At 38.1% G+C, this 27,028-nt stretch overlaps 1 protein-coding gene and 3 non-coding genes across 4 annotated transcripts in view; 2 read left to right on the forward strand and 2 right to left on the reverse strand.

The window, feature by feature from the left end:
- atrnl1a (attractin-like 1a) overlaps nt 1-27,028 on the reverse strand; it is a 271,222-nt gene that overhangs the window by 213,780 nt on the left and 30,414 nt on the right. Inside the window, exons 5-10 of the mRNA XM_016457834.1 lie at nt 25,936-26,144; nt 22,032-22,206; nt 21,314-21,401; nt 14,749-15,004; nt 12,894-13,077; nt 7,980-8,134 (exon numbers count right to left, since the gene is read on the reverse strand). Coding sequence (XP_016313320.1) covers nt 7,980-8,134; nt 12,894-13,077; nt 14,749-15,004; nt 21,314-21,401; nt 22,032-22,206; nt 25,936-26,144 — 1,067 coding nt within the window. The remainder of the gene's footprint in view (nt 1-7,979; nt 8,135-12,893; nt 13,078-14,748; nt 15,005-21,313; nt 21,402-22,031; nt 22,207-25,935; nt 26,145-27,028) is intronic.
- On the forward strand, nt 13,779-13,849 carry trnag-gcc (transfer RNA glycine (anticodon GCC)). The gene has a single exon. It is a non-coding gene; the product is annotated as a tRNA-Gly (tRNA).
- trnag-gcc (transfer RNA glycine (anticodon GCC)) lies at nt 18,874-18,944 on the reverse strand. The gene has a single exon. It is a non-coding gene; the product is annotated as a tRNA-Gly (tRNA).
- trnag-gcc (transfer RNA glycine (anticodon GCC)) lies at nt 19,200-19,270 on the forward strand. The gene has a single exon. It is a non-coding gene; the product is annotated as a tRNA-Gly (tRNA).

Consider the following 27,028-nt stretch of genomic DNA (forward strand, 5'->3'; position numbering starts at 1 on the left):
CACACGAATTGTAGACATTATGAAAGATTCATTATGCATATATTTATTGTGTTATAACAGAGATTTGGGAGATTGCAATGAACTGAGATGTCTTTTAGAGATTATAAACGCAGCGCTCTTTGCTGGCATTCTGCCATGCCAAACCATGCACGCAGCAGCCGCTTGCTTTAGTTAAAAATAACAGTGTTCTGTGAATGTTGATGCTTTAATAACAAATATTTATCGGGAGCGTGTATGCTGGGATTTCATAAATTTCATGGAGAAAAAAGTAAGGTAACTAGTAATGTAACTAATTACTACTTACTTTTGAAATAAAGTAATCAGAGCTGTAACGTGATTACTTTTAAAAGGAGTAATCAGTAATCAGTAATTTGATTACATTTTCAGAGTAACTTGCCCAACACTGTTCATCACAAAGAATTAGCAAAACTTATGTTTCCAAACTTTCCCAGGGAATGTATGAACTGCAGTGAACTGCAAGGCAGTCTGAATCCAAAGATCATGTCACATCCTGTCTCCTGGGATTGCATTCATCTGACTGATTTTTGAATGCAGCATAGATGTACTGTTTACTTCACTGCCTATGATATTGCACTATCCTGCACGTTCAATTCCGTGACAGTTGAGCTAAAAAAAAAAAAGGCTTTTGAAGGTTTTGGTTGGTGGTCAGTTTGAGTGTAAACGTATGATTTGACAAACTTTTTCCATATTTGATGTTATTTCTAGCAAAAAAAAAAAAACTAGTTGTTGCAGATCACTAAATTATTATATACTGCTTCAGAGGTTTGTCCGAAATCAGTTTAGGGAGGTATTACCTTCATGCATAAATGCTTTCGGACACAGCCACTGTCTTCGTCCATCACAGTTCGGCCAAACATTGTACACTACCCCACAGTCTTCTGGCTGGAATAATTCATTACTTCAATAAATCTGGTCCAAATTTCTACAGATCTAAAGGTGACATTCATATTCTCTCAAATGGTAAAACCGCTCCTGATAGTCATCGTTGGCTCTGCCTAGATTTAATTTCCTCACAGGATATTGGCTCAACTCCCATTGCTAAGGTACAGGAGACAAAGAAACAGAGCGAAGAAACACTGGATGACAGGAACAGATAGAGCAGAGGTAGAGAACAGGAGATGCATTAGGAAGGAAATCAAACCCCTTTTAATTGCAAGCTTAATAAAATATATTTTTGTGCCGAGGCAATCTGCTACCTAGTCTGCTGGTTGTATTAAAACAAAAGGTCTGTGCAGAAAAAAACACAGCTTCACAACGCCTCTCAGCCAGAGCGCTACAATTTTAATTAGGGTTCATTTTCCCTGAATCTAATTAGAAGTACGAGAGTGGGGGAAGACATGGCAAGAGGGTACGCAAATGAAAACTGCTTTCTGTGTCATCCTGAATTCAGTCCCTCATTGCGAGAAAAAATGCATAAAAAGAGCTAATAATGCCCCTTCTCTCTCCTCAAAAGTTGAGTCAGAGTAAAAATAAAAAGAAAGAAAGATAAATTAATGGAGATGGAGTGTGCTCTTGAGCAAAAAGAGGTGAGGGTTGAAGACAGGACAGAGAACTTGCCACAGGTGGGAATTAAATAACATTAAAAAGCTCATTAATGCAAACGAATGAAGAGGAAATTAGGCCCAATTCGCATTCTGGGAAAGTACATACTGCATACTTTATAGTGTGTACTGTATGCGCTCTAGTTAGACAGTATGCCACAACTTGGGACAGACCATCATATCATATACTGTTTTTGTTTACATGTTATGCATGTAGCTAAATTATGAAAAATGAAAAGGAAAAATAGTACAAATCTTGTACTATGTCCCACATACTATGATTTGGCAAGCATTAATCTTCACTTAATACTTTTTAGGAAAATATGCAAATTGAGTAGTAACCAAAATGAAGTTATTTTGGATATGTGACAATGTCAGTCTGAAAACTGACAGACAACATTTCAGACATTAGCACAAGGGATTTCGCGACAACATTTCAGTCCTGTTTATTAATGAGGATGTCAGAATATGACTTGATTAAAGGGGTCATATGATGCGATTTAAATTTTTCCTTTCTCTACGACAGTATAAGTGATTATAATCAGTAATTATGTCCCCACTGGATGCTACAAATGCCTCATTTGTAATGGGTTTGATTGGTTGTCTCGTCCTGCTGGGAGACGGCATCACAGTATGTTAAGGGGCGTAACATTTCTGTCACACGCTTGAGGCATTTGGCCAGTCACAACGCACTGGCTATCAGATTCAATCAGAGCACACCTCGCTTTTTTAGATCGATGAGCTTTGTAAAAATCAAAGCGTTTCAGAAAGGCGGGGCATAGAGGAGAAACAATAATGAACATTATATGGAAAATAATGTGTTTTTTTTTACCTTAAACCACATAAACACATTGCATTACACCAAATACACAAAATAATGTTATTTTTAGCAGCATTATGGAAAATAATGTGTTTTTTTTTACCTTAAACCACATAAACACATTGCATTACACCAAATACACAAAATAATGTTCTTTTTAGCAACGTCATATGACCCCTTTAATCCTGAAAATCTGAATACTGAACAGTTGTGACCAAAGTCCTAAAACGATACGGCTTTCACCCAAGACACCGCTGGGTTCACAGCAACAGAAACGATAGTAAAAAAATAAATAAATAAAAAACCCAAGAGAAGTTGATGTTTTGACTTTTTTTGTTTTCAAAGAAGTTAGCTAGAGCAAACTTATTTGTAGCTCTTTAATGTATGGCATTTCACTTGATCACAGCGGGCCTGTTTACATCTGGTCACTTCATGTGTTTTCTGTGATTGGATAGCTATCCGATTGTGAAAAGACCAGGTGTAAATGCCTTCCAAAACACTTTCGAGACGGATTTCAATTCCAGATGAAACTGTATAATTGTAAACGTAAATTTTACTCCTCCCAAAATGTTAAAATAACATGTGAGAGCGTGTTATAAGACATAGCCAGATAACTGCCACAAATTAAACTGAAAGCAAGTCGCAAACACTCAACATACAATCATCTTCATTAAAAGTAGTAACACTATGTGACGAGTGGGGCGGGGCCGAGAGCCGTGGGAACGGAGCGAGGCCGGTGGAGTAATTGCTAATGCGCGACACCTGCGCCACTCACCGGTCTCGAGTCCCACGGAGGAGCTCCGGAAGGATAAAAGAAGGAGTGACAACAGTGTTGGACGAGAGAGGACCAGGCCTGGACTTTATTTTGTGTTTTGTGTGCGGCAGTCGTCCGTGAGGGGCTGCCGCTTTACTTTCGTTTTGTTTGTTTATTTTATTAAATTGTTTAAATGGCCGCCGGTTCCCGTCTCCTTCTTCCCGTGACTACGAACTTTGCTACACACTAACTTATCTTTCCAGTGCTGATGCCGCCTGTTGTGGTCTTTGATCTTGAAATTAGCTGATGATTAATAAAATGCAGCGCATATCTGGTGCCTTCATTGACGTGAACTTTGTTAAATTTGCATATAGTGAGGGAATTGAAAATCGCACTTACACACTTACGTTTTGTGGAGACTATTTTATTACAGTTTTACTTTTTAAACGTTTTTGTTTTGACAACACACTTCTTACAACTTACACACTTCACACAAGTTCTTATTTATGTTTTTTTCAAGTTTTATGGAACAAATACATTGGTAACACTTTACAGTAAGATTCATTAGTAAACATTAGTTAACTACTTTAGTTAACATGAACTAAGAATGAACCATACTTCTACAGCATTTACTAATCTTAGTTAATGTTAATTTCAACATTTACTAATGCATCATTAAAAACAAAATTTGTGCTTGTTAACAATAGTTAATGCACTGTGAATTAACATGAACTAACAGAGAACAACTGTATTTTCATGAACTAACATTAACAAAGATTAATAAACACTGTAATAAATGTATTGTTCATTGTTCGTTCATGTTAGTAAATACATTAACTAACATTAACAAATGGAATCTTGTTGTAAAGTTTTACCAATACATTTCATGCAACAAATAAATGGCTTAGTGTTGCCTCCGCAATATGTTGTCTGTTACAGGTTTTACACTGACATTATTTTTTTTTATTTTTTATTTTTTTTTTATAATATATGAACAAGTAGACTTCTGAAGAAAACTTTTTTGTTGAGTTCTGTGTCTCTATTGAGTTCTTAAATCTTAACATTAATCTTATCTTAAGTAAGCTACAACACAATTGTGATGAACTACTTTGCTTGCAAAGTTAAGTAATTAGTTTCCGCAGGTTTTCCAAGTCATTCCAAACTAAAAAAAAAAAAGAATTTAGAAAAGTAAAAAGCAGGTTTGCAAAGTAGTGCAATTATAAAAGAGCACAATCACTGCACTCAATGCAAACATAATCAGTCCAATAAACAGTAATTTAAATACAAACAGCATTTTACAAGGTATAAAGTCAAGAAAAGAGTTTGTTCATCACTTCAGTGTGTTTCATAACACTGCAGCAGGTTGGAAGGGCTGCCCTCTGTATCCTCAACGTTAAGAACAGAAGACCAACAGTTATAAGCAATTCCAGGAGCATTTCCAGAAAGCCTGCTGGTAATTAGAAAATGGCCTAATTTGCTACTTTACTGAATTAAGTGAGTGGAGCAGATTTTAGGCCAGTGCTTTAGTGGTAGTGATAGATATGTGGACAGACCAGTATGTGTAAAGCCAGTCAAGGCTGTCCAAGCGAACTTGTGCAATCAGACAAAGTGGCTTGAGCGCACAGAGCCAACCCAGACTCAAGCCAAAAATGACCACTCCCTAACACCAGAACACAACCAGCAAGGTCCAATGAGTCCACAAGCCGTTGATACTACTTGAGCTGCAAAATTCTGTGCAAACATACTGCAGTAGAGCAGCGCCAGGTGGAAGTGATAGTTGCTAGTCTACATTTACAGAAGTATGAAACACTGTGGGAGGAATTTGTAAGAATGAGCACAATCTCTTACTTCCTCGCATCCTTTCTCTCACCCTCCCCTGGCTCCACAACCTCCTTGTCTAAGGTACTGTAAAAGATATTCATAAAATAACAGACACCATCTGGCCTGCTGGCATTCGCTGCTTTTTATGAGGATTTAATGATGGCTAAATATTACTGTCAGCACTGAAAGGTACACTTTAAATCATTCACTGATATTCCTCATAAAAGTACCATTCAAAAACCCACATTAGCCAAAGTTGCCAAAGGCCATAGTAAACCTATCGTGTGTGGATCATGCTCTACTGGGACAAAGTAAGCCATAGAGAATATCAAACAACAGTCGTAAAATTCATCGTTGGCTTGCAGGAGAAAAGTTGCATATGTTAATTGGTGTTTAATATTTTAAGGTAAGTGCAATGTAAAACATGCTGTGCACTCTTTGTTCTCCAAATCAGCCCATTATAAATGATTATTTAAAGTGTTGTCAACGTTTACAGTGCCTGACTCTGCAGAAGAAAGTTTTGTGAACTTGAAAAGACTACAAGCAAAAATAATTTCATACGTTTTTTTTAAAGCTCTGTGGCACAGCACCACCCTGTGAGTGAAGAAATGAAAGTGTACCACCAGATACCTTCAGACAGATGCCTATGGCCAGACATTATACCACAGAGGTCAAAGGTTTCAGAAGCAATCCATCACAGAGGTCTTGCCTTGAGAAAGGTCATACTGAGGATATCTGTAAACCTACATTAACAGCCCCTCAGCTGCGTGTGTGCTTACAGATTTACAAATGATCTGCATGACTGCAGCAACACACATACACGCTCTGTTCCAAAACCTAGCAAGTCGCCTTGCTGGACTGTATGCAGCCTACATAAACAGCTGCCTTCTAAGGCCAAAAGTATACTTCGTTTTTATGCATCAGCAAAGTATGTGCAAAGCCAGATTTTTCTAACCATGCAAATTCTGTATGCTTAGCTCGCACATGTGCCTTGAATAATTTTGTGAGTGTGAGTGTGTTTGTGTGTGTGTGTGTGTGTAAATAAGTTGCTCCACAAGTTGCCAACACTAAAGAAACTGAAGAGATGGAACAATAACATCATCAAACTATTTATGCCTGCGTTGACGAGCACTTGACAAGAACTACAAGTTGCACACTGAAGACTTGACTTACAAATGATTTTAACAGTTTGGCTTTAACATGTTGGTAACATTGTGATACTCTAATAAGCCTAAAATACATAGCACGCACAAATATTGTGTAAAAACGTCCCTTCATAATTATATTAAAATTGTATCAATATATTCTGTAGTAAAATAAATTGCAAACAAACAGGCTCTGTCCCAATTGGCACACTTGTTGTGTAAGTGTGTAGAAGTCATCTTGCATACTTGCAATGGTCGTCGCATATGTATGTCTATGAAGTGTCACCATTTGTCATTTAGCGTTAAGAAACCCAAGCTCGTTGGAAAAATGTGCCTGTGGCGACATTTCTGCAAAATGGTATTACGTTGCTTCTTGCACATTTTGCAACACTTTTAAAGAGTGGCACTAAAAGCATGTTCAATTTTATCTGAAACAGATTATCACATTGGTTGTTGGGTGTATTACAGCAGTTCAAAACTTAAACGTCTAGTGAGTGGCACTAAAAGTTAAATTATCGATGTTGATGAAAATAATGTACCACCTAAATTAAACCTAACTGATAGTGTTAGCAATGCAAACGTGACACCAAAACACATTTGCAGAAGCAACCATGCCATTTGAGCTTGCTTCTACATGTCTTCTATCTTTTTTTTGTGACTCTCGTTTCAAGCAATTCCAGAGAGCTCTGCATTGCAAGTATAATGCCATACCAGGTGAGCTACCGAGCAAGTTTACTACATCAGAAAAGCTGTACATATGGAGCTGGTTATGTGATGCAAACATCAAAATGTATCAGTTTACAAATCACATTCTATGGTAAAAGTGTTTAAAGATCATAACATAGTACTGTGCAAGGAACCATACAAAAATAGGTCTTTATTTAACAATAATCTGCCCCTGTAATTAAACTTTGTGTGAAAGTTATAAATGTTGGCTGTGTTGTACTTCTACTAGTGTTCCTTTCAGCTGGAAGCCACAGTGAATTGTATGGTAATTTTTTGAGTTTTGTAAAAATGTAGAGGTACATTTTTCCAGTGAGCCTAGGTTGGCATTTAGGTTTCAAAAAAAGTGTGCTGCATTTGGGACATAACTGACATTTTGTTCACTTTCCCATCTTTTTTTTCTTACAGGCACAATGCATTCTGAAATTGTCGTTAGAATTTGATCAATGAAGGAAGCTTAGAGGGCAGCTAAATTATACCATTCAAACTGGCTTCATGTCTTTAGCATGTAATGCCTTAAAATCATGTCTACATAGGCAGTTTACTAAGTTTTAGAACAGAGCCACAGACACTCACTTCCAAAAAGTGAAAAGTGAGAGCACTGATGAGGTGGTATGTGGACTATTTAAAGGTTCTGCACTGGGAGGTCTTCCATGAGGGTACCACCAAAGATCTGATTACAGACACCACACATGCAGTCACTGCATCCTGTATGTGTCTCGCTTGCATATGTCAGCAATATTCTGGGAAATTCCATTATGACTCAACTGTGCAATCCAGTAGATCTCCACTGGCTTATCAGCTTTCTGTAATGAACTGTGAGTAATATCACACTGCAGCAGCTTGAACGAAATGAAACAATTTACAGTAACTGTACCACTGTGTGTGCATGCATTCTGTTTCTCATAACACGTCACTGGATATAAAATAATATATATGTGTATGGTAAATGAATCCAAAGTGTGGTAGTTTTGTATGTTATAAAGCTTCATTAAATATGAAGTGCAAAAAATTCCAAACAATGGCACTATTATTATTTTTTACAAAGATCACAAATGGGAATTTGGGAAGAATCACTATTATTGCAATTCCACACTTTACCTTTAAGGAAGTACTAGTTTAATCAGAGAAAGGAGGTCACAGGTGGTTCATACCGATGTCATAGGACAGGAAGTCAGAGGAGAAGCATTTGGCCCCATTACTGAGTGAGGTGTCATTATGAGTGTTTCCCCCGAACACCAGCAGAACTCCACTGATCAGCACAGTGGAGTGGAGGTATCTTGCAAGACCGCTTTCCTTCAGAATAAACCTGGGGAGAAGCAAACACACATCTCATTGGCTATTGTAATGCAGTGTATGCGTGAGTGTTTAGCTTATGGGATGGAACAGTTGGTCTGAAGGTCACTCTCCACAGGCTAGGTCAGATACGCAGATGGGCACCATCAGTAATATGGCAACACAGAGACATCTACCCACACACAGAAACACACACGTATGCATAAGCACTTGTGCACACACAATCACAAACTCACAAAACTCACATTGTGTCACATGAAGAACCAGACATGTTCAGCATAAAATAGTAACAGTTATTGGTTTGTTTCAAGTCAGTAATAATAACTGAACAGTAAGAAATTCAGATTGTTTTAGTAACTGTTTTTTATTCACTAAAAATAACCATTCAGTTAGGAATCAAGACTACACTGAATCGTTCGTTCAGGAATCAGACTACGCTGGTCACGCTGAATGTTTTTGATCCTCTAAAAAGAAGCAGTTCATAAAAGTTGTTTATTCATGAATCAGACTAAGGCCCAATCCCAATTCTATTTTATACCCCTTCCCCTTCCCCTTTAAAACAAGGAAAAGTGCACTTTTAGATAAACAACACAATAATAGATGGCACTCGTGGTGTAGTTAAACAAAGTTATATTTATTGAGTTTAAACATGAATATGTCTATGAAAGATTGTATTACTGTACTGTGATAAAAAAGAAACACAATGCTGAAAAAGCATTTGATCGCAACTTTCATCTCTCTCTCTCTCTGTCTCTCTCTCTCGAATTGGCAATATTTGAGAAAAGGGTTTAGCGATTTATAATTATTGGGGGGGCTAGAACCCCTCAATGTCTATGGTGGTTATCGCCCTGATCAGACATGAAAATATGTTGTGGCACTATCGTGCATTCTGTAATGATATGACATTAGCAAACTTTAGCGATTTTTTGCAAACATTTATTTGAGTAACATGACCGTAAATATGAACTCACGATTGAAAGTAACATAAAACAAATGATTACTTTTCGTTAAAATCTTTATTAATGCCAAAAAATTCTTACATTTATGTGTCTTTTTGTTCGCTCGGGCAGCCATGTTGCCGCTGAAGCCGGTTTACGCTGAGATAATTCATACCCCTTCGTTTGAAGTGTGGTCCTGAAAAATCTTCGTTTGAAGGACTATCTGGCCCTTCCCCTTACCCCTACCCCTCCAACCAAAAGAGAATCGAGACACCCCCCTTCACGTGAACGCGCGAAACGGAGGGGTAGGGGAAAGTGGAGGGTCTAAGGGGTAGAATTGGGATTGGGCCTAAATGGGCTGCACTGTATAGTTTTGATTCACTAGAAAGAACTGGCTCCTAAGAATAATCCGTTCTCGAATCAGACTACACAGGTAATACTATATGTTTTTGAATCATATTGTATTGTATTGTACATCATATTGTTCAAAATCATTTTGAATCGGTACGATGGCGCCGACGGTGATGGCTGCCTCCGTGGCGTGCCCCGCAGTTGTTTTTATGTTTTTGTTAGTTTGTCCTGTCTTTAGTTATATCCCTGCAATCAGTTTCACCAGAGACGAATTGCTCTAGTCGTGTCCTCTTTTGGAAGACCAAACAAAGTAGTTTCGCTTTCACAACGAAACACAGCATCACACACGGCGGCCTTGAGTGAGCGGCGGCCGGTGGCTAGAGTGAGTGGTGGCTGGCGAATTCGATGAAGGAGCGGCTGGCGGGCTTGCGGCGACCATATGTGACAATCCCGGGCTGGACACCGCTTCGTCCACGGTGAAAGCCGATCCAGCGATCCACAGCACTAAGTTGATGTATTCCCTCATAGACAGGCTGTATGGTTTTGAGACATGAAAATGAACCAGCTCCTAAGTGTCATTCATTTATAATTTTTTTTTTTTCTTTTCAGATTCCAAAAATTTACAAAAATATACAATATACTTTCTTAAAATCTTCTCTAAAGTTCTAACTTCAAAAAGGCACAATGGGTTCCTAAATTCTTTCACCACTTCTCCCTTTCGCTTTCCATCTCATGTGTCATATCTGCTTCAACCTCATTGTGTTTGTATGTGTGAGAATAAGCACTCTGTGTCACTCTGCATCCACTCAGCACTCCTCTCTACACTCTGTCAAACACCCCGAGCCCTGTAAGCGAAGCGTTGTTTGATGCATTGTGCAGCTACTTTCACTTACCTTGCCAATCAAAAGCCAGAGAGTGAGGAACGCACATTCAGACTTCTGTGTGTGTGTGCAAGTGAGAAATCCTTGCGTTTAAGGGTACGAAAGCTTTTAGAGACAGGTTTCACCGTTAGGCCAAGCAAAGAGACAGTAAATATAAAGGCAAAGGATAAAAAAACTGGGCATGTGTCTCTTCTAGGTGACAGTGACGTTCTAGGAGAAATGGATACAAAAGCTTTCTTTGTGCAGCCGACAACTTTTAAGAGAACCGTCTTTGAGTGTGAAAAGGAACGAACGTGAGAAAGAAACCTCAAATTAACTTCTACCACTACTTTGTGCTTTGTCTAAGCTTCAAGAAGTGTTCCATAGCATTCATAAAGTCATTGGTGGTACCAATGGGTTCAACTGTAGGCCAAACACTACATTAATAATAACAAATGTCATAACATTTCCAAGTTAGTTTTGGAGTTAAAAGGGAAAGAGTGTAATATCTGCACCATTAGCAGCACCAAAAGTGGCTACAATCCATTTGTTTTACTGACCAGACAGGACCAGATTTGAGAACATTGCTGGAAACTGGGGGGGGGTAAAAAAGAGTAAAGGTGACAGATGAATGTTAACACCGAAGATCTTCTCTAGCATCCCTTTAACACCTTTCATTACTTTACATTACACTGTAACAAGGACAGCTTAAAATGGTGTAACCAAAAACAGTAATTCCATTTGGTGCACAAATTACACACTTCCTTGCTCTTAAACCAGTCTAAACTGGTTCTTAGTAGGGCTGTGCGATATGGACAAATAAAACCTATCGCAATTTCTTTGATCAATTTTGCGATTTCGATTTTAATCACGATTTTGACACACATAGACATGCTTTACAGTCATTAATGCATTCAGTGTGAATTTGAAACATATTTCCAAAAGAAAACCAATTAGAGCTTTATCAAGAAGCTGTAACATGTCTCTAGAACAGACATAAGGCAAAATAATCACTAAGTAAAGGTGTAACAAAATGTCTCTAGCATTCTGATTGGTTCGGATAGCATACTGCGGGAGGTCGGGGCGCGTAAAATCGTGCTGTAAAGCGATTTAGAAATGTTATGCGATTTTATGACGATTTCGATTAATCGCACAGCCCTAGTTCTTAGCTAATCTTACTTGGATTAAGCTTGGTTTAAAGGTTTTAGATAGTTGAAGTCGCTCTTAGTTAGTTTAAGCTGGTCTCCCAGCCTTGTCAATCTGGTGTTTAGCTGTTTTAGCTGGACGGCAAGTTGAAAAATACCCAAACCGACTCTAAAACCATCCAACATACTAGTCTGACCAGGCCGGTAGGGTAGGTGATTTCGGACAGGCTAGCAATAGCAAGCTTTGAAAGCATAAGATCCCACCCTCCCTGCAAATCACTCTCCAAAGCCACGCCTCCTCCAAAACACATGAATGCACACAAGCAGACCAGAGGCTAACCAGCAACACGAAAGGCGGCGTTGGTGAAGGGTTCAATGCAATGCTGTCAGATTGCTTCATGCCTCATTCACCGGTGAGAAAACATTACAGTACAAAGCGCATAGTATTACAATAATAACGCCTTCCATTCTCGCTCGGTCTGCAATGGCATATTGAAACGCACTGATGACGTATCATGTCTGCGTGAACAGGGTGCATGGAGGTATGCAAATACATACATTGACAGGCAGATAGGACAGCCTATCATAGCCCTCGTACTGAAGAATATGATTGGAAGAACATTTTATGGTACTACACCTTCCACAGACAATATAAATACATTTAGATCACTTAATTTAGTGACTGCTATTGGGATGTGAAGAGACTTTCAACCAGCATAACAAAAAAATGTTTTTGAACTAGATCACCTACCCTGTCTTTAAAACTAGCACACCAGCGATTTAAAGGGATAGTTTATCCAAAAACGAAAATCTGTCATCATTTACTTACCCTCATTTTATTCCTGACCTGTATGATTTATCAAACCTGTATGACTATTTCTTCTGTGGAACATAAAGGAAGATATTCTGTGAAATTTCACTGTGTTTTTGTCCATACAACAGAAGCCAATGGTAGCTAAAATGTTTTGGTTACCAACATTCATCAAAATGTTTTCTTTTGTATTAGCAGAAGAAAGAAAGTCAATGAGACGGTGCGTAAATGATGACAAAAATTTTCATTCATCCATCCATTCCTTCATTTTTGGCTAAACTATCCTATTTTTTGCTGTTTTTCAGCAGGGTTATGAAAAAAGATAAAACACCTGTTTGGCATGTTGGAATCGTTCCTCTTGGACTAAACCTCCGAAGAACTCAGCCTGGCAACAGTAACCTGGCATCATTTATAGTGTCACTACTAGCTTATTTGTAAATGCTGTCATATTTCACACATGTCGGAAAGTCTTGGTCAGCACACTCATCGGCTTAGCGAAGATGTGATTCCTGCTTACATATGTGCTAAGGTCTGATTTACGTGTGGATGAAAGTATCTGTTCTTTTTGTGAAAGGGCAGAGGCTGAAATGATTAGTCACAGTCACGCAACGATACACAGGCACACACACTTTTCATAGTATTACATGTACACCGTGTGGATACTCACCAGGTGTGTGTGTGGACCTGATAGCGGAACAAATGATCCACTAGGCCATATTTGTTGGCAGGGAGGGCTTTGTATCCTCCGTGGACATATATGGAATGTGAAGAGCTGTCATAAATGCTGCTGTGGCCATATCCTCCTTGCACCAGCGCCCCATTCGTCTCTGCCACCGACCAGGAGTTAGTGCCTGACAAAGAGTTAGACTTTACTCTCAGAAACTCATATGTGCAATATATGCTAACAGTATAACGCAGGGTATCATGAGAAAGCAAACTTTCTTTTGAGAAAGAAACAGAGAAAGAAAAAGATCTTTCTTTAATTCATATTGTTATTAGCATAAAAGTCAGTGTAAATGCTTTCAAAAATATACAGCGGTAGTAACACAGTACATAGTGGCAGATGGTAATACCATATATCACAGCACTCAATGATTTGCATATTTATGAGCCATGGCATTTACAAGATGCTTTAAAGAATATAATAATAATAATAATAATAATAATACCATTCTCCAGGTCCAGAAAAAAAGTTTTACTACAGTAACGTTACATGCCTAAATGCAGTATTAATCAATTATTATTATTATTGTTGCTGTTCTAAATACTAAAATATTCTAAATACTAAAATATTTGAGCACATATGCGTGAAACAGAATTTTAATGTTCTATTCATTGATCATAAATGGAAGGAAATTAGCATCTCTATAGTTAATCTATGTCTAATCTAAGAATCTATGTGTAAAATTTAGTGAGGGGCATGACGGATGTAAAAATGAAACTTCTGAGAAGAAAGATTGAAAATTAATTTAAAAAAAGAAGAGACAAAAGAGAAAAGATCACGGCAGCAGCCACGGAAGTCCACGTGTCAGCAAACATATAAATCATGTGAGCATTGGTGGTTCAGTGGTAGAATTCTCACCTGCCATGCGGGAGGCCTGGGTTCGATTCCCGGCCAATGCAACGAAGTATTTTAACATGCTACTTTCAAATTAAGGAAATAAAAAATACATTTATACATTAAAACTAACTTTAAACATAAGTTAACATTGTGGCGTAACTACATCTAACATGCCGACATTTAGCATTCTAGTCTGATTTCAAGATTGTGGTTAGCTGCTCGCTGGTAGAACATCTGTGATGAATTACACATGACTAAGTGTTACAGAGACAGAGGATCCCAGGGTTAAGCAGTCTCTGCCTTTCATTGCTTTCCTGACTTGTTACATCACTGTATTTATACCTATATCTAAAATTTAAGAAAACTTATCTTCAAATATTGCATCATTCTAATTTCACCAAGTTCTTTATGTCATCAATTTTAACATATGTGTAGCAGGGTGCGATTGCCATCATTTTCACCAGCTCTAATAAGCTCATGTATTCATTTAGAGAGTACGACCAGAGACAGAGTAAGAGGGGGAACGCGAAAGCATAAGAAAGAGAGATTTAAGTGGAGTCTCAACAGAGCTCAGACACATTAATCATTGTTCAATCCCAGACAGTGCACTTCAGGTACCACCACTTCTTAATGACCTAAAGCATAAGTGTGCGTTTGAGTGGGTGTGTGTTTGTGTCGAGTCAAGTAGAAAATACCACTGAAAGAAAAGAAAGTGGAAAACCTTCACTTTAATGAGACTGGCCATGTCAACTCACCATATCATCACTAAGGCACTGCACTAATTAAATGTTATAATACACTGCCACCTGCTGGAAGCCAGAGGAATTGTCTGCATTTTTAACTGTCTGCATCTGACTGACATCATTGCAGCCTCTGTCGTGAAACTATACAGTTCATGGGAAGAATATTTTTCTCGATAATGCAATTCTGAATCTATTTCGAGGCACATATCGGTACTTACGAATGTTGTACACCTGGACAAGGCTGAGGTAGCTGTAAATGGGTGAATAGCCAAAAAGCACCACCATGATGGGTTCTCCATTCCTGTTGTCCACTATGTGAGCAGTGTGTCCCTCCACAGCGAAGGGTTGGACCTGCAGCCCAGGGCTGGGTGTTCTAAGGGACCAAGACCGGCTACGTGTATCAAACAGCCACAGTTCATCTGTTACGTTCCCGGAGCCTGCCTCCAGCTTCCCACCAAACATGTAGATATCATCCTGTAAAGGATAGAGAGGAGACATTAAGATGATATGATGAGTTCTTGTGCAAGCATTTGAGGTATTACATCACCTCAGGCTGAGCAAAAGTTGGAGACCAATTTACCCGCTTTGCAGTAGCACATATTCTCCTTTGTAAACAGCCAATCAAATACACTGCATCTGGAAAGGACTCCATGGAGAACAAACTCAAGCCTTGTGACACTGCTGCATCTCTTTAACTAACAAAAACGAGACTCGAACTTGAGCGTATAACTACGGAAAAGTAGTGACTTTACTATCGCAATGTGGTGTTCACAAAGTTTAGAAAGGTTATGAGCTGATCCCAGGTCAAAAAAAACACTCTGCTGAACTCCAATTAAACTATAGGTGTCCTGTAATCATTACATGGAAAATACAAAAGTTCTTTTTTTGTACTTTTCATTAATTGCATATACTATCATTCAAAAGTTTGGGGTCAGTAAGATTTAAGAAATTATTACTTTTATTAATCAAAGATGCATTATATTGAACAAAAAAATCCAGTAAATACATATATAATGTGACAAAATATTTATATTTTAAATAAATGCTAAAAATGTAATATTCCACAAAAATATTAAGCAGCACAGCTGTTGATAATAAGAATTTTGAATGTGACACGTTACATGGAGAAATTGCTACTGAAAATTCAGTTTTGCATCACAGTAATAAATAATCAATTATATTTAAAGATATTTAAATATAAAACGATTATTTTAACAATTAAGTCTCTTATGCTTGTCAAGGCTGCATTTAATTAATCAAAAATACAGAAAAAAAACAGCAATATTCTGAAATATTATTACAATTTAAAATAATGTTTTTCTATTTTTAATATACTTTAAACTATTATTTATTTCTGTGATGCAAAGCTGAATATTCAGCATCATTAAAAAAAGTGACGTGACATGTGGCCAAGTATGGTGACCAAGTACGGAATTAGTGCTCTGCATTTAACCCATCCAAAGTGCACACACACAGCAGTGAACACACACACACCGTGAACACACACCCGGAGCAGTGGGCAGCCATTTATGCTGCGGCGCCCGGGGAGCAGTTGGGGGTTCGGTGCCTTGCTCAAGGGCACCTCAGTCGTGGTATTGAAGGTGGGAGAGAGCGCTGTACATTCACTCCCCCCACCTGCAATCCCTGCGAGACTCGCAGCCTTTGGGTTACAAGTCCGACTCTCTAACCATTAGGCCACGACTTACCCCAGTCTTCAATGTGACATGATCCTTCAGAAATCATCCTAATATGCTGATTTATTATCAGTGTTGGAAAGGTTTTTTTTTTCATTCTTTGATGAAACACACACACACACACACACAAGCATGCACAACCTCTAATCCTCTGCAAATGCACATTCACTAGCCTTCTGCATTCCTATCATCAAAGAGCATTTGACAAATAAAGACATCTGCCAGATGACAGCTTAGTGAATGTGTATTTTGGACAAAACAATGATTTTAATTAGGGATGCGCCGATCCGATATTCATATCGGGTATCGGCTCCGATAGTGCCATTTTTCTCGGATCGGGTATCGGTCAGAGAGGGCCGATCCAAATCCGAGATTTGTATTTTTTTATTTTTTTCCCGATTGTGCGAATTATTCTGTGTTACTTCTGAAGCCATACGATAGCTTAATGTGAGCTGCATATGAATATTTAAGTCCTTACAATAAAGTTCACACAAACTCTTTTCTCCGCTGTGGCTGTCAGTCATTCGTTCAGCCTTTAAACCCTGGTCGCGTTCGGTTACAGCAGTCAGCTCGGTAAAGCTCTCTCCAAGATCATTTTTTCTAGAATAACTTTTGCTGCCTATTATCCACTAACCTAGTTTATGAGAATTTTTTGTCATAGATTATAAATATACATAGGCCTATATTTTTCATATTTGTTTATTTTATTTTTCTGTATAATGTAGTCTGTATCTAGTAGACTGTGAAAGAATGATTATCAGTTCCACACACAGAGATATATCAATTCTGCATTTATTTAAATAAGGGAAAAAAACTTCACTGGTATTGGATCAGTATCGGTATCGGCCAATACCGAACCCTAGGTATCGGAATCGGTATCAGAGGCGAAAAAGGCGGATCGGAGCATCCCTAATTTTAATTTGTCCATTTGCCAGGGACCTTTTGCCACAATGAAAACAGCCAATTTAAAACGTAATGTGCACTGCGCATAAGAGAGAAAGATGTAGCCTATATATTAGGGTTGGGCGATGTCTACAAAACTGGCATCGGACGATGTCTACAGTGATACATCGCGATGGACGATGACATCGGCGGGGGTGGAGTTAGGGGGTGTGCCCGAAGCGTGAATCCTTATAAGGGAAAACAAATAACGATTCCTAACACCGTGTCTACACCGGACGCGAGCGGCGCGGCGCGAAAAAATACTATAGAACCACTGATCTATAATAGAGATTCATTATATACAGATCAGTGTATAGAACCCATTATAATCAGTGATGCGGTCTACACTGGATGTGGCGCGGCGCGACACGACACGACAAATCCCCGACATTAAACTGCTACCGTGTTCTATTTATGACGTGCTGACAAAAATTTCAAATGATTTTCAGAGGTCGCTTTGTCGTGTCCAGTGTAGACAGACTTTAGCTGATGCGGCGCATCCGGTGTAGACACGGTGTAACGGTTGTTACAGTACATAAAATTTCACTTACCACATAAATAGAGTAAGGAGAGATGACTGAGGACAATGGCGAATGATTTGCAAATCCTCATACCACTGACAAATATATAATCTTGTAAAATGTGTGGTAAGTACTGCCGCTCCATAGTATAAACAGAGTACGTGCGATGGACACGTACGTGGACGATGGCATCATCAATCGGCCCAACCCTACTATATATGCACAATAAACAAGTATGACGTCTTGACGGCCACTAAACTGCTGTAAAGGTATATCCACTGCTGTATTATACTAACTCAAAAGCAGCCTAATGAAACCAGTTTACACTGTGGACAGAGAGAAAGTTCCTGCTTATTTCCTTCAGACTCAGTGAGCGTATCTTAGAAACCATTAGCAGTATAAACATTCTTATGAATCCGCAGACATTATCACAGGCTCTGGTGGTGAAAACGAACACCCTGCGGTGGAAAATTCATCGGAAAGAATGTGATTCACAGTTGTGTATGGAATAACTTCACCCCATTTCTTAAATTAAACATACATCTCAGTTGTGCATGACAGCATGCATCTCAGCCTAAATTAAATCCAGTTATAGTTCGTTATCTAAACACAATGAAGCTCATCCAAACAAAAAACCTTACCTAGAGGGATGGTAGTGGCTTTCTATGTGTAAATGAGTCCAGTCTATTCTTGTGCATATTTTTGTACATACTGCAGCAATAATGCCTATTGTATTCTATCTTGTCTATAGTCTGTGGAAAAGCATTCAAGTAAGATTTTCATTGTACTTCATACATGGTACTTGTACATTTGACAATAAACGACTCTGATTTGACTTTGATTTAATATCTCAGTTCACACACCCAGACTTGACTTACACTACATTTATTTTATAATTTTTTTTGTCCAAAGAAAAAATGAAGAAGTATGTGAACCCTCTCATTCGACATGTATTTTTTGAATAAACTGTCACAATAATAGCCCTTTTTTTTTTTTTTGAAAGTTCTGTTTTTAGGATGAAAACCATGGGTACTTGATCAAATGCATTATGTTTTTATCTTCCTTTTTCCAGCTGTTTCTGCCATTATTCCTTTACTTTCTTCATTCTACACACAGGCTAAGCTAAGTACTTATGTTAATGTTCCAATAAAGTCTTTTGTCTGGACTGACAAAAGAAAAGATGCCTTGCATTGGCCGGGAATCGAACCCGGGCCTCCCGCGTGGCAGGCGAGAATTCTACCACTTAACCACCAATGCTCACATGACAATGCAGTGGACGTTTCCGTGGTCATGTGGTACTCCATTCACCACATGCTCACTTCCACATTACTACACATTCCACGGTGTGCACTCTTCCTTTCCTTTCTCCAGTTCTTCCCTTTTCTGATTTACACTTCTGGTTTCTCTACTCTCTATGCTGGCGCTCCTGCTTTCATCGCATTGGTTTTAGAAGCCATGTTGTGTGCCTCAACCCCACATGACCACGGGAACTCACACTGCTTTTTCATGTGAGCATTGGTGGTTCAGTGGTAGAATTCTCGCCTGCCACGCGGGAGGCCCGGGTTCGATTCCCGGCCAATGCAGCACAGTTTTTCTTTTGTCAGTCCAGACAAAACAAAACTTACCACTTTACTGTAACAAATTAATACTTTGCTAACTTTAACTGTTTTTATGACAGCCTGTTCATTTAACAAGTAAAATAAACAAAGCGAAGTAAGTGCAGTCAGATTTGGAAAGAGGAAGTTTTTGAACACAACTAAAAACGGAATTTAACACATAGAATTAGTGGGCGACCGATATTGTTTTTTTGACAGCCGATGCCGATGCCAATATCTTGGAAACCAGGGGGGCCGATGGCCGATATAAAGCAGATATAATTGTATTTATTTTAATTAATATTTAAGAAATCTGAAATCTAGGGCTGCAACAACGAATCGATTAAATCGATAAAAATCGATTACTAAAAGAGTTGGCAACGAATTTCATAATCGATTCGTTGTGTCGCGCGACGCGGAGACGTTTGATTATTAAAAAAAAAAAAAAAAACTTTAGTTGAGCGCGGAGCAGAGTGAACACACTCGGTCTCTCTCGCGCACTGATGCTAGCAGAGTTCGGCGCCTCATATAGGCCCTGTCCCAAATGGCGCACTTCATGTGGACTTTCGGTCTCGTGGACTTAAATTGCGCGTGCTCGCCGAGTCTACGAGAGATTAATCGATTATTAAAATAATCGTTAGTTGCAGCCCTACTGAAATCATTTAAAAATGGATGAAAAAATAAATGTGTTAAATAAAACATACTTATACTTTAGATGTCAAAATATTTTTCACAAATAAATAAATATTTAATAAAAATATAAGTAAGCACTGTAACCAACAGGGCACAGAATTCTGGGAAGTTTGTGTAATTTGGGAATCATATTTTTTCAAATAAAGCCAAGGTAACACTCATTTTACATACAGAACACAGTGAAAATGACATGAATATGGCAGTGGGCAAATGCATAAAGCGCAGCATCATTTAAAATCATGAGTTTAAAGTTTGTCGATTGCACATCTCCAGTGAAGCTGAACTCTCCTCCTGCCCACATTCAATTCACACGGACCGACCATCGAGCATACAGGATGCAGGATACAAATGCACACTTCACAAGATCTCACAACTGGATTTGACTAAGTTTGCAAGGTTTGTGAAATTAAATATTCATTAGACATTCAAAGATTTATTTAAATTATATAAATGCGTATTTGCTGAATGCTGACGGCAAACAAGAAAGTATTATAATGTTTGCCTTTCTATTACTTAAAGCAATCGTTATAATACTTTTTTGTATAGATTATTAGACAGACGTATTAGATAATCCGTATTAAGACAGAACTGTTAACGCCACAGCGAACAAGAGGGAGAATGTGAGCACTGTGTGCTCAGGTGCTGCCGTTCTCAGCGCCTTCAAAATAAAAGTCTGTCGTGCCGTCAAAATAAAAGTCCCACCTCGAACGCATCGGCCAAACAGGAAAACTTATCGGCCGATGCCGATATTTAAAAAATGCCAAATATCGGCCGATATATCGGCCTTGGCAATATATCGGTCGACCACTACATAGAATGCATTTGATCAAGTACCCATTTTTAATACACACAAAAAATACTGCTTATCAGTAAATAATGAAAAATCTAACAGTTATGCTAAGCACTACATTGCTAAGCTAAAAGCTATAATGCGAAATCACCGGTGTAACAACCCTGGGATACTATTAAGTACTGACCTCTCCTCCTAAAAAGAGAGCACATGAGAAATCAAGAGACTATATATCATTTAACACCCTCTTTTAAATAGCACTAAAGCATAAACTATCAGGGCTTTATAATGCAATGATTACTACATTACCTGATAAAAATACTCTACGTTAACAGTAGAGGGCACTGTTGCTACAAAATAATGAAAGTACATGCAACTCGATGCAACATGTAGCTAAACACTATCTGACCCTGGCCTGTAACATTATGGACAACAATGACTGAGGTCACATCTTCTCAAATGTAAATCACAGGCTCTGAATTTTAATGGCAAACAGTCAAATCACTCACTGAGGCATTGTTATGCAAAGTGATTAGCAGTGTGTTTACCTTGTAAAGAGCCAGAGAGTGTCCATAGCGCTGCAGAGGGCCACCGTTGATTGGTATTACATCCCATGTGCTACTTTCTAGATTATAGCTGCAAAACAGAGGAACATAAGAAAGAAAGGAAGAAAGAAAGAAAGAGAAAGTGCTGCACATTCATTGCAAGTTGATAAACATGGGGAAAGTAATGTATTCAGTACAGATTTTTTTTTATATTTGTGAAAGAGGTTGATCAAAAAAATGCTATAAAAAACAGTAATACTGTAAAAATATTACAATTCATATTAAATATTAGAACAAACTTTTTTTCTATTTCAATATATTTTGAAATGTAAATTATTTCTGTGCTAACAAGGCTGAATTTTCATCAGCAATTAGTCCAGTTTTCAGTGTCACGTGATCCTTCAAAAATCATTCTAATATGCTGATTTGGTACATTTATTATTATCAATGGTAAAAACAGTTGTGCACCTTAATAATTTTGTAAAAACTGTGATACATATTTTAGAATTCTTTTTTTAGGGATACAACATCAAACCCTGAATGTCAAAAATTGCTTTTAAAGATCACATCACATAATTAAACATAAGTGTGCATGAACAATTCTTATACACACAAGTGATGTGATGCATGCAGATGCATGAATATACAGTGGGTACGGAAAGTATTCAGACCCCCTTAAATTTTATATTGGCTTATTATGTTGCCAGGCGGCAGAACTTACTTTATAACCATCTGAAAGGAGCTGTAGTTAAAGGTGAACCCTCCAATCACCCACATTAGCTTCCCATGAACCACTGCTTTATGGGAAGCCCGACCTAGTGATTGTCCATCAGGCTTCACGTTAGGCAGAAACCAGTACGGCTCAGCCGAAGGAACTTTTAAAGAGCAATCTGGACCTGAGATGAGAAAGAAGTCATAAGAAACTAGACAGGCAAATTAAACTACAGAGAAGTGTGTGTTCACATAAGCTGTGTGTGTCTAGTTTACTGTTTTTTTCAACTGCTTACACACAAAATCTTTAGTTGTCACGCAATTTCTGAAACCTGACACTCAAACACCAGAACCACACACCAAATCTGCAAAACCACACTAATTCTCAAAAATACACTAATTCTCAGCCTTTGACTCAGTTTTCATAAAACACTTTTTGCAAAACACAAAACACAATTCTCTATGTAACACACACAAATCTAACAGGAATTAATATTATGGCAAAGGTGTTTGAAAATATTTTGAATTCAGTGCTTCGTTTTGCAAGAGATGTGAGGTATTTTGCATTCTGTGTTTGCAATTCTTGGATTTGTGTGTAAAATTTTGAAAAAAAAAAAAGAGGCAAAGTTTTGAAAATGTGTGTAAGCAGATGAAAAAACTGTAAGACTCTGAACAAACACTGAGGGATATGGACCAGAACTGTCAACAACTTGATATGTATTTTCAATAACATGGTTAACAAGTCAAATACCTCAGCCAAATATGCTCTTTCTTTCCTTGAATTACAAATGTTCTGATAAATGAAACCCCAGAAACCTAATCACAAGTGTATGTGTTAAAAATCCCTGAATAAATGGTGATAAAAATGGTAATAATAAAAGGAGCAGTAAACAAAAAAATAATAAAATTGTTTGTTGTTGTTACATATTCCATGAATTACTACAGATAAGCAGCTACACTTTTGAATGACTGATTTAAAAAATGATCCAGCACTGCCATCTAGCGGTTAGTAAAGCCCCTCTCTAAACGAAGAATAAGGTTGCAAGTTCACATCACGCCAGAGAGGGCAGCCTTTTCCCAACATTAAACAACTGCGAAATTAATCATCTTAGCATCTGAATAATAGACCTCCAAAAATAAGATAAGTACTTTAAAATCCCCCGCAGTCATTAATTGTATCTCTTAAAACTCATCTTTGTTCATCAAAATTACATGTTTAAACGCTTTCCCCATGCAAATAACGTTTTTATGCCATGAATTTAACTACAACCTTACCTCACTTAGCATACCTGGAGCAATGAATATGTTAACTAACGTTATTCCCCGCCACCACTCAATCACACCAGCTCGAACTTTCTCCACTTTTCCACTCATTTAACTTAAGTACTAACGGTAAACACTACACAATGGAAAATGGCAATACCAGATAAACAGTTATCTGAGAGTGAACCCGTGAGTAAATATATTCTGAATTGATTAATTTACAGCCAAGAAAGTGCGCAAAGAACGCTCCGCTTAGCTATATGAATAAAAAGCTGTCACTTCTGAATCTCTAAGCTGCCCGATTAATCTCTTATTCACATCATCCTACTTACATCTTATTTGCACCTTGTTTGTTATAACGAGAGATATCCGTGCAGAACTCAGCCTTGAACAAATCTCTGGCGTTTTCAGCAGTGTTGCCAAACCCCTCCCTCAGAAAATCTCTAGAATCACCCTCAAAAGTCTCCAAAAAGTCGCCAAATATGAAAACAAAGTAAATACAGGTAAATTTGGTAAAAGTAAAGTAAAGTAAATATATATATATATATATATACTTGACAAATGATAACAGTATAAAAAATATAACAAAAGATTAAATATAAATCCCTGTCCTGCTCAAATACAACAGATAAGAGATATTATGATTCTCCAAAAACAAAAAATTATTCATACAAACTTATTTCAGTCAACACACTCTATTACTACAAAGTAAGAGCAAAATACTGCATCCCAGCACACATGACACGATGATGCACTGTCTTCTCTCTCAGTATCTGGTTGACATGACTGTGCATGAATTGTGGTATAACTTTTGTGTCCGTGGTTAAAACAAGATGTTCATTTTTTTCTCCGGCATCTTGATTGATGCTTATAATGAAATTGTGGTGTGCGTCATGGCAGTCGTGGTGTACTGGTGTGTTCACTGCACAGACTCATTGGCAAGATTGAGAGCAAACGTGAGAGGTCACGAGCCTACGGCAGGGTGTGGCCAAGTAAAAAATAAAAAATCTCCAAAAAATCGCTAGTTTTATTTAAATATAGCTAAAATAGCTCATTGTCGCAAAAAAAAAAAAGAAAAAAGTCGCAGCTACAATGAGAAAGTAGCTAAATTTGGCGACAAAATCCCCAAATTGGCAACACTGGTTTTCAGTGGTGAGTGGATTCTGACTTACCTAAACATCTCTGATTGGCCGTTGCGTCAATAAAATCAACAGGTATGTCTGTGATTGGCTACAATGCTCAACGCTGCAAAAACACGTTGTAAGCAGAAACGTATGACCAGATATGAAAAGCCCCACCCAGCAGGTTGATGGGATTGGTTAACAATAGGAAACGATCGACGTTTTCAAGATGCCTTTTTGAAATTCTCTTTGGTACACCGCAATTTTAAGGAGAAAATCCTCAGCAGTGGTGTTGCCTGATGAATTTGCAAATGGTTTTCTTTAAGCACATCAAAACACCAGACAGACATTGTAAACAACGTTAAAAACTTGATTTTCACCACAGGGGGTCTTTAAATATCGAAACATGTATATGTCCAGTAACCAAATACAATTGAAACTGTACACAAATAAAATCTATATTTCCAATTATATACATGTATAATTACTAATATTCATAGCTATATTTTTACTACTTTCACCAGATGTTGAACGTGCATCACAGGGGCGGTAGGCAGCGGACGGGCCTGACAAGCACAGGCCCAACCACTCTGATGAAAGGGTCAGATTCCGAAAGCGCCGTCAGTTTTTACTTTCACTTTCTAGTGAATCGACTGAGATTAAGAGGTTCACTGCATAACTCTTGCACAAAGTTTGCACGTTGCTTGTGTGATATCCATTGGCTCGCCTTCCTGGTTTAAAACAAATATTTACAATATTGCGGCGTATAACCAGCACCCCTAGCCTAGTGCCCACTCACTTTTGCCCAGGCCCGCCCAAAAATAAAATTCTGGCTCAAGACTCATTGTGATTTTGTTACTGGTGTGTTTATTTGGGTGGCTTTAAAGAATATTTCATGTTTGCAGTCACAAGGAGTTTGGAAAATTAATATAGGGAAAATGCACAAATGTACTACCCTTAAAAAATTAGAAAGAGTCTGTAATATTTTCTGTTTATGTTTTTGAAAGAAGTAAGTTACACAATTAAATATTACAATCTAAATGACCTGGACTTCTTTTATTTTAAAATTTACTTTAAAATGTAATTTATTTCTGAGATGGCAAAGCTGAATTGTCAGCATCATTACTCCAGTCTTAGTGTCACATGATTCTTCAGAAAATATTCTAATATGCTTATTTGGTGCTCAAGAAACCTTTATTATTAATAATTGTTTTAAACAGTAGTGCTGCTTAATATTTTTGTTAAAAAAAAAAAAAAAATGTGATACATTTGTAGGATTCATCGATGAATATAAAGAACAACTTTTATTTGAAATAGAATTATTTCACAACATTATAAATGTCTTGAATGTCACTTGTGATCAATGTAATGCATCCTTGCTGAATAAAAGTATTCAATTTTTCCAAAACAAATCTTACTGGCCAGTAACTGAACAGTAGTGTATGAGAACATTAACATTATCAAAAAAAATATGACAGTTTTGGAGACATAAAGACATAAAAGACATCTGAACAATTACTTGCCCCTCACCTTGCCAGCTATCATTGCAGACACAGAGCTTTTCTCCGGTGAGGTCGCAGTATCCGTGGTCAGGACTGCCACAGTCATCCCAACAGTAGGGAATATCACAGGCCTCACCTTTCCAGTATCGCTCACACTCGCAGTAAACACTGCTGGAGATGGAGTTACCCGTTGTACACCTTCCATGACCTGAACAGTTATTAGGACAGGAGTTGATCCTGAAAAACACAGCAGGGGGAGAGTGATCAGGAATATATATTGAATATATAAACAATTGAAAGTGGGAGGGAAATCGCATTGTGAAATAAATGCTTTCTCTAGTTCATGTTGGCCACAATTATTGGCACCCAATTATTGCAACGTCCTTTTCCCAAGATAACAGATCTGAGTTTTCTCCTATAATGCCTGAAGAGTTTGGAGAACACCTGATAAGAGATCAGAGACCATTCCTTCATACAGCATCTCTCCAGATCCTTCAGATTCACAGCTCCATGTTAGTGCTTCTTCTCTTCAGCTCACCCCACTCATTTTCTAAAGGGTTCAGGTCAGAGGACTGGGACCATGGCAGAAGCTTCATTTTGTGCTCAGTGAAGGCGGGCGTACACGGTGCGATTTTTGCTGTCGTACGAGCTCGCAGGCGATTTTTTTCTCTCGGGAGAAAATCGCAGATGATCGCATGGTCGCGGCTCGTACCGTGTGAGAAGAATTACGGGCCGATCCGAGACGTTACGAGCACCTCCCATCCTCCCGATAATTTTCAAACATGTCAAAAAAAATCGGATGCTGTCGTTTTAAATTTGTGGCGTATGTGCGGTTGAACGAGACTATTTGGCGATCCATCTGAAATTGACCAATCAGAAGATGACAAAAACCATATAGTCTATAATAATTTTAGTTTAATTATACAGTTCTATTTTTTATTTGTTATTCCGAATGTGCCAAATTTGCCGTTCAGCTTTATGAATGAATATGCCTGTTGTATTTCCTGCAAAACGAGCAGAAATTCTGAAATGGCCTACTCCCTCGAGTTCTTTATGAAGAACAGAAAGTCCATGCTTTTCTCTGCTTTTCAGCCATTCTCTTTGCCATGTCCTTTAGTCTG

This window comes from Sinocyclocheilus anshuiensis, unplaced genomic scaffold (assembly GCF_001515605.1).
Source record: "Sinocyclocheilus anshuiensis isolate Anshui unplaced genomic scaffold, SAMN03320099.WGS_v1.1 scaffold63, whole genome shotgun sequence".
NCBI lineage: Eukaryota > Metazoa > Chordata > Actinopteri > Cypriniformes > Cyprinidae > Sinocyclocheilus > Sinocyclocheilus anshuiensis.